Source organism: Solanum lycopersicum, chromosome 5 (genome assembly GCF_036512215.1).
Source record: "Solanum lycopersicum chromosome 5, SLM_r2.1".
Taxonomy (NCBI): domain Eukaryota; kingdom Viridiplantae; phylum Streptophyta; class Magnoliopsida; order Solanales; family Solanaceae; genus Solanum; species Solanum lycopersicum.
This window is the reverse complement of record NC_090804.1, coordinates 13,574,207-13,583,341: the sequence shown is the minus strand read 5'-3', so window position 1 is coordinate 13,583,341 and position 9,135 is coordinate 13,574,207. Positions and strand designations below refer to the sequence as shown.

At 37.9% G+C, this 9,135-nt stretch overlaps 1 protein-coding gene across 1 annotated transcript; it reads right to left on the bottom strand.

The window, feature by feature from the left end:
• Positions 1-662: 662 nt before the first annotated feature.
• On the bottom strand, positions 663-2,105 carry LOC138348663 (uncharacterized). The gene is made up of 2 exons (XM_069298230.1): positions 1,704-2,105; positions 663-1,268 (listed from the first exon to the last, which is right to left on the bottom strand). Exons 1-2 carry the CDS (start codon positions 2,103-2,105, stop codon positions 663-665), a joined length of 1,008 nt encoding a protein of 335 aa, XP_069154331.1.
• Positions 2,106-9,135: the final 7,030 nt, after the last annotated feature.

Sequence of the window (9,135 nt, the reverse complement as noted above, 5' to 3'; positions counted from 1 at the left end):
TAATTTAAAGACTTCCACCGTACTAATGAGAGATTCATATTTTATAAGGGTTTGCCCCTTCCATAGACCCATAAATACTTCGTGCAAGTCTTAAGTTTGATGAGACAAAAGATAAAAATAAAATATATATCGCTTTGACTTTCATGCAATAGATTAAGTGGGAACATTTTTTTTGACACTCATGCAACTGAACTTAGAATATGGTTCTAAGCGCCTACGTACCTCAATAAAGAGGATCAAGTCACAACGTAGTTGTGGGGATTTGAGTGATTTTTTTTTGTGGTTGTGTCGTACACAGTTTATGCTCTTGCTGGACAGGAGTAACATGCAGTTTAGGCTCGTACCTTAAGGAGCATCATCTTCCTTCAAGGATAGTATCTCTTTAGAAATTTGGCATTAATAGGACCGATCCTTAAGCCATCAGCATCAACAAGCTTGTAAGCATCATTTGAATATTCTTCTTGGACAACATATGGTCCATCCCACTTTGAGGTAAATTTTCCCCCAGACTTGTGTGAAGTAATGATTGGTCTTCTTACCGCGAGAACTTGATCTCCAACTTGAAAGCACCTCAAGCGAACCTTCTTATTAAAAGCACGAGATAGACGAGCTTGATAACATTCAAGGTTTTGTTGGGCTTCTAACCTCTTTTCATCAAGTGCTTATAACTCAGCAAGACGCAATCGAGCATTTTCTTCCTCAGTGAGCCCTTCTTGAATAACAAGTCTTAAGGAGGGTATTTCACGCTCGAGTGGCAGGACTGCTTCAACTCCAAAAGAAAGTGAATATGGTGTTGCTTGAGTTGGTGTGCGATATGTTGTCCTATATGCCCACAAAGCTTCTTCCATTCTTTCATGCCAATCCCGTTTGGATTTGAAGACAAATTTCTTGAGCAAGTTGCATAGAGTTTTATTGAATGCTTCAGCAAGACCATTATCGGCAGCATGGTACATAGAAGATTTATGCTGCTTAAAGTCAAAAATATCACAAATCTTGTTCATTAACTTGTTATCAAATGGTTTGCCATTGTCTGTTATTATATAGCGAGGGATGCCAAAGCGATAGATAATATTTACTCTGATAAAATTTGCAACATTCTCTTTCTTCACCTCTTTAAGAGCGACAGCTTCAGCCCATTTTGAAAAGTAATCAGTTGCAGCCAAGATGTACAAGTGTCCACCAGAAGACTTTGGCAATGGTCCTACAATATCCAGTCCCCAAGCGTCAAATGGCCAAGATGCGATGGTTGGGTGCAATACTTCGGGTGGCTAATGAATGAAATTCACATGAAATTGACAAGCATCGCGTTTTCTAGCATAATATAAGCAATCTTTCACCATGGTTGGCCAGTAATACCCCATCCTCTTTATGTGAAAATGAAGTTTTGGTCCAGATTGATGTGATCCACATACTCTTGAGTGTGCTTCTTGCAGAGCTTGAATCGCTTCTTCCTCTCCCAAACATGGTAATAACATACCCTCAAATGATCTTCTATATAATGTATCCTTGTAGTAAAGGAAACGAGGTGCACGACGACGTATCCTTCTTCTTGGATTTTCTGGAAGTATACCATAACATAGTTAGTCAATGATGGGTTGTCTCCAATCTTCCTTCGCAGCTTCAACAATGGCGACGAAGTGATCAGGATTATTTTCAATATATTCTTCCTCATCTGACGGTGGTACTATCCATTTTTAACAGACAATTAATTGCGTTTGATCAGGAAGGGTTAGCGTTGAAGCTAGAGTAGCCAATGCATCAGCTTTCTTATTCTCTGTTCGACGCACATGTTGAAGGGTTACATCCCCAATCCATCTTATCAAATTTTGAGCATAATCATGATAAGGTCGCAATTCAGGCTTTTTTACCTCATAACTTTCTAAGAGTTGATTAATCACCGATTGAGAGTCGCCAAAGACCTGTAAATGTAATTGTTTCATGTCAACGGCCATTTCAAGTCCAAGTATCAGTGCTTGATATTCAGCGACATTATTGGAGCAACATTGTTTTAGAGTAAAAGAGAATGGTAGAATCTCTTCTTGTGAAGTGATGAACACCACGCCAGCACCAGCTCCGCCGCGATGTGCAGCACCGTCAAAGTACATTTTCCAAGGAGGTTGAACTTAAATTAACATCGCATCTTCATCAGGAAACTCATCAGTTAACTCCCAATCATTTGGTATAGGATGGTCTGCTAAGAAATCCTCTAGTGCTTGTCTCTTCATGGATTTTTGAGGGATGTACACAATCTCAAATTGTTGGAATTGGAGGTACCATCTTGCTAGTCGGTCACTAAGGACAGGTTTTAACATAACAAACTTGATGGGATTTGCTCTAGAAATAAGGCGGACAACATGAGCTGGAAAATAATGCTTCATCTTTTGAATTGAGAAGACCAGTGCCAAGCATAACTTTTCAATTAGCAAATAATTTAGCTCATTTGGCGTCATCGTTCTACTTAAGTAATAAAGATCATTTTCTTTGCCTTCATTATTCTCTTGAGCTAATAGGGCTCCTACAGACCTTTCTTGTGCTGCAATGTAGAGTATCAATGGTTTTCCAGGTATAAGGGCTGCCAAAACCGGAGGTTTCGCTAGATACGATTTGATACTTTTAAAGGCTTCACTACATGTTTGGTCCCAATTAAAAGGAGCACCTTTCTTCATGAGATGAATGAATGGTTGACATCTCGCTGCTAGATTTTGAGATGAACCTTCTCAAGTAGGCTAACTTTCCTTGGAGACTTTTTAACTCATGAATATCTCAAGGTTCAGGCATCTTTGATATTGTATCGTCTTTGGCTTGATCAATTTCAATTCCTCGATGTCTCACAATAAAGCCAAGGAACTTTCCGGAAGTAACTCTGAAGGCACATTTCAATGGATTCATCCTTAGTTGATATCTTCGGAGTAACTCAAACACCATCCTTAAGTCTTTCAAATGATCACCCCTCTTCCTCGACTTTACTACCAAATCATCAACATAACATTCAACATTTTTATGGAGCAAGTCATCAAAGATATTTTCCATAGCCCTTTGATATGTGGCGCCAGCATTCTTTAAACCAAATGGCATCACTTTGTAGAAATAAATACCTTTTGGCGTGCGAAATGCAGTGAGTTCTTCATCTTTTGGTGACATGCGGATTTGATTATATCCAGAAGAACCATCTATGAACGACATTGCCTCATAACCAGTGGTGGCATCAATCATCAACTCTGGAATGGGAAGAGGAAACTCATCTTTAGGGCATGCATTATTGAGATCTCTAAAGTCAACACAAACTCGAATTTGACCATTCTTCTTCCTCACAGGAACAATACTTGAAATCCATGTAGAATATTTGACCTCACGAATAAAGCCTGCCTCAATGAGTTTGTTAACTTCATTTTCTATCAACGGAATCAAGTTTGGTCTAAAACGTCTTTGATCTTGTTTAACTCGACGAGAACCATTTTTGACTGCCAATTGATGGGCCGCTACTCTAGGATTCAATCCAGGCATTTCTTTGTAACTCCAAGCGAATACATCTCTATATTCTTTGAGTATATTCATGTAAGCGACTTCTTCATCAATTTCTAGAAACGCACTCAAGTAAGTTGGCTTCGGATCTTCATCGGTGCCAAGATTAACTTCCTTCAAAGGATCTATTGTGATCTTTACTCCTTCTTCAAGTTCTGGTGGAGCATCTTTAGCATCTTCCTCTTCCACAGGATCATTGTCATTGACTGATATATGACAACACGAGACAATATCTTCTACCTCTTCCACAATCTTCTTTTGAGGCAATGAATCGTACTCATTTTGGATTGTAACATGATTTGAGGAACCTGCACTTTTTTCATCTTCCTCGCGCTCTTTGGTGTAAACAACAGTATGAACCTTTGCCTTGAGTTCCTTTTTACAGGAAACCATAAGTTCCACTCATCGCCTCATCCTAGAAGGAAACAAACTTCTGAAATCCTTTCGAATCAAATGTGAAGTATGCTTTGTAACTTTCAAATAACTTCTCAGGTTCTTGTTATTCTTCTTCAGAGGACCTAACCTCATAAACACAAAAATTCTTGTTGTTGCTTACCAAGTCGATCAAAGACAGAAGGCCTTTTATTGGGAGTAGTGACATCATCTTCAAAAGTAATATGATTATTACTGACCCTTCTTATGGAAATGCGAATTGGCGGCGGATGGCTATAACCTAGGCCTTCACATGCTTTCCTAGTTTTATCTTCTGATGGTAGTTTCCCAAGAGATGATGGCTTGCTAGGGTTGTATCCTGCCTTCACAAATAACTTGTAGGCATTGGGATCAACACCTTCTCTTGTGCGCTTTGCAGGGAGAGCCATATCTAGCACTTGATCTTGAGAGACTGACTTTTCTGGCAACTTTGCAGACAAGTGTATTGCATTAATCCTTCTGATAGGAAGAGTTAGCCCTCTTAATGCATTTTCTTCAAGGTTAGATGGTTGATCTTGTTTTTTCTTCTCTTTTGGAACATAGCAAAGCCTAGAAGTCTGCTTCTTCTTTGAAGATAGGATCTTCCCTTCATTAAGAATGGGACAGGAGTTTTAAGTGTTAATTTTCACCTTTTCGATAGCTCAATCAATTCTTTTACTTACGATATTAGCAATGTTGATTGATTTGACGTCATTGGATTTGACCCCTTTAACAACATAACTTCTCATATAGAATTTCGCATCCGCAAAGTGTGTCTCCACTTCGGTGAAAGGATTATCATCTGCAACTATCTTTCTTTCAATTCCACCTTCAAGATATTTCAAACATTGATAGTAAGAAGATGAGACAATTCTATTCTCATGTACCCAAGGCCTGCCAAGTAATATGTTGTATGATGTCTTTGTGTCAATCACATGCATCCATGCGCTTGATCGCAAATCTCCCATGTGGATCTCTAATTTAATAGAGCCTATGGACCTCTGCCCACCTTGATTAAATCCTTCTATCAACAGATGACTTTCACTAAGTTCCCCAGTCGTGATGCCAAGTTCCTTCAATGTGTGGATAGGCAAAATGTTACTCCAGATCCTTCATCTATTAAGATTCTATTTATCTTCTTCTCTAGCACATGATCCACCATATACAAAGGACGATTGTGTAGTGTTTCACCAAATAGAATATCGTTATCCGTAAATGTGATTTTATTATCACAGACATATGCTTCTTGAGAAGAAAGTTCAATAGATTTTTCAGAAGATGAAAGAGACATCATTTCTGAGATTTCCCTTGTTTCTTTTTCTTCTTCCCCAGGAGACCCTTTTGGTGAGGATTCACTCGTTGTTCCTTCTTTTACAGTAGGAGGCACATTCATTTTTTGTCCTTTATCCACATTGAAACATGATGCCTCAACATTGCCTTGAGTAGACTTTGTACCGAACGAGCTTGGCAAGAATTCCTCTAGAGTCACAAGACGTCGAGGTTTTTGGTAGTAATGCACTTCAACTTTTGCCCTTTTGGGGCGCTTGATTGATTTTTGCTTCTCTGATTTCTTCACCATTTTTCCTCTAACCGGTTGCTCGGATAATTTTTTTCGTAAGCTTGACTTGTTGCGTCTTCGCCTAGTTACAAGAATCCAACCCTCATCACCATCTATGTCAACGTCCTATTCTACTGGCTTTTCTTCATGCTTTTCAGAGATATACATTTGGATTGGATCCAATGACCCAAACGTGATAGAGATTTGGTTAGAACTAGCCTTCTCATCATCAAGGATAATTTTATTTTCGTTTACCAATCGCATCACTCTATCCTTAAAGACAAAACATTTTTCAAGAGGATGACTCACAAGTCTGTGATACTTGCAATAATTTGGGTCATCAGTTTTTCCAGCTTCATCGGGTCGCTTCATCTCTGGCAAGTCAATGACCTTTAACTCAAGTAATTCATCAAAAATTTCAGAAACATCAGAATCCAAGAAGGGATACTTTTTTCCTTGCATCTCCCTTAGCGTCGACTTTTGATTTGAACGTGCTTGGAAAGTCGTTCTCACATTTTGTCTTACGCCCTCATTAGTGGTGAACTTTGGGGGTGACACATTTACGATCATGGATTCTTTGTTGTCATTTTTGGGCAGAAACTTGCTCCACCTCTTGGGTTCCTGTTTGTCCCTTCCTTTACGAGGATCATGGACAATAGTCATATCTTTTCCGACAGATGTCATGCTCAACTCCATATCATGAGCGCGAGTAGCTAAATCCTCGAAAGATTTTTGTTTTATTCTTTGCAAGATGTAAAAAAGCTTCCAGTGCATTCCTTGAATACACATTTCGAATGCAGAAGCTTCACTAAGCCTGTCCTTGCAATTTAGGCTCGCGTTCCTCCATCGATTTATGAAATCTATGACTGGTTCATCCTTCCTTTGGCGAGTGTTCGTGAGTTCTACCATGCTCATTGTGCGCCTTGTGCTATAGAAGCGATTGAGAAACTCATGTTCTAGTTGCTCCCAACTGTCATTAGAGTTAGGTTTGAGATCTGTGTACCAATCAAAGGCATTTCCTTTTAGAGAGCGGACAAACTGTTTGACAAGATAGTCTCCATATGTTCCAGCATTATTACATGTCTCCACGAAGTGCGCTACATGTTGTTTCAGATTTCCTTTTCCCTCAAATTGTTGAAATTTGGGAGGCTGATAACCAGTAGGCATTTTAAAGTTATCAATCCTAGCAGTGTATGGCTTAGCATACATATGAGAAGACTTGGTGGAGACTTCATACTTATCCTTGATAGTTCCTTTAATAAACTTCTTCAAGCGATTGAGTGGGATCATTCCTTCAGAAGAAACTGGCATCTCTTTAACAAACGGGGCTTTCTTAGCAGGATCTTCGATTTCTTGAACTTCAATGCCCTTTCCAGGTGCATGGCTCTCATCTCCATCTAAAAGTCCTTCTATAATGTCCATCAACTTTTCATTTCGAGATTCTTGGTGTTGTATATGCTTCGTCAATCCTTCAACCAACTTCGTCAGATTTGCGAGTTGTTTCTTAGGAGAGGAAGCATCAATCACCATCGTTTGCATGATCATCGGAGATGCAGGAGAGTAACATGGATTGTCGCGTAAGTTAATTTTCAGTGGACTCACACTACGCGATATACGTGGAGATGATTCACAAGTTGAATCACAGTTCTCCCTTGTTGTAGGGGTTCTTGGAACCAGATTGCTCAAGTAGAGCCAATGTCTTCTTGATCTTTTCAGCAACACTACTTCTTCCTTCTAGAGAATTTGTGGAGGAACTTGCTCCTTTTGGAGTCGAAGTCCCAAAAACAGGGGTTGATGCAGACGACACTTGAAGTGTTTGTTGCCCTAGTGTAGCAGCCTTGCTTCTCGTAACAACTCCAAAACTTCCAAAGGTAACTCCAAGGATGTCTTCAACTTCAGTAGAGATTTGGAGCAAGTGACCTTAGAGGAGGTTGATCGAGAGTTGTTGTTCATGGAAGTCATCTTGATATTCTTTGATGTTTGAAAAGTTGAGATGAGAGGTAGAGATTGTCCCACTGGGCGTGCCAGAATTTGTAGACAATAAAATTCGCGTCGTGAAAACAATAATCAAGAACGGAAAATTATAGCAACAATCGTTTTATTATTTCAAATGCAAGTGTTACAATCTCTATAATTCATGTGAATTCGCCTTTTCAAATATAAATTCAAGGGCTTTAAAGCTTGTTCTTGAATCTATGATGAACTTGCACTTGAACTTTATCTTGATCTTGACTTTTATTTGAATTCAAGGGCTTCTAGCTTGTTCTTGAATTCGGTGGTCTTGATCTTGATCGTTCTTGAACTTGAATGCTTGAATTCTTAAACTTGTAGCTTTGTAGAGAATTAAATGGTGTTTGTACCACAGAGTTTCTCTAGCTTCTTGTTTAGAATTTTCTGTCCCTTTTCTGAATTATGAGGACCCTTATTTATAGTTTTAGAATAGAGGAGTTGTGATTGGAATAGGATTTCGTTCAGCCAATCAGATTGAAGTGACATGGCATTTGGGCTTTATGGAGCGGACTTTTCATCTTTGACACATGTCATGATTCTATTGGTTTTCTTATTTGACTTGGCATGCCACATCATCTGCACACGTGGCGCCAAGATGGGCTCTAGAATGAGATGAGATTGGGTTTAACAAATTGGTTCATCCAATGTAGCCCAAATCAATTAATTTAGACTTTAATTAAATCCATATTTATTGAACTTAAGTATTTAACTCAATTATATCAATCCACAATATTTATTTGGATTAATATATTTAGTCAATTCAATATAATCCGAATCATTTTATAAATTTATATTCAATAAATTTTAAATGATTACACATATATAAACTGTTATACATCATACTGCTATACAAATTGAGGTACTTCTTCAACTACAATTTTTTTAAACCCGAATCAATCATATAGATACACAATTGTTATAAACAATAGGTCGTGGTTTTTTTTTGTCAAACAAAAGAAGAAGAAAAAAAGTCGCATTATGAGGAAGATGTAATTGACATTGTCACATCATTTAAGGGAACTTAATAAACAATTTGTATAATCAATCAAAAATTTATATTATACAAACGCAAATCAATCTAGCCATTAAAGCTATAGTTATGCTACATAAATAGGTTAATTCTGCTAAGAAGGTCTATTATGTTTCACATCTTAGTTGTTTATCAAATTTTTCCTTTTAATACATCAAACCAAACAATGCATAAGGAATAATCTTTGAATAACTAATGTAAACATTACTAATACACCTTATTTAGCACTATTCTTATATACCCTACCAAATGACCCACTTATCTTACATCTTTGGCTCAAATACAACCTTATTCTTCTAGGTTTCAATGGTTCATCAACATTAACTTAGTAAGACGCATGTTTAGAGATATGGGGTGTTACTATGCCCCTTAGGATCATTCGTCCACTAATTTAAGACACATTTAACTCTAATACTTTCCAAAAAAATTGACATAATTTACTTTATAATATAACTGTTCATAACCTGCCAGCTAACCAGAAACACATATACAAGACCCAAAGGACATCTCAATAGTATAGCATAATAAATAAAGCTCCTCTTGGCCATTCAATCACATGAAAATAATCTTTTTTTAAGCTGAGCTCATAAAAATAGAGAATCAT

Bases quoted from the DNA above. Each gene is read 5' to 3' on its own strand.
- LOC138348663 (XM_069298230.1), bottom strand. From the start codon at position 2,105: ATGTACTTTGACGGTGCTGCACATCGCGGCGGAGCTGGTGCTGGCGTG. The intron at 1,269-1,703 runs GTCTGTTAAAAA...TTCATTCATTAG, and splicing joins CTGATCAAACGCAATTAATT to CCACCCGAAGTATTGCACCC.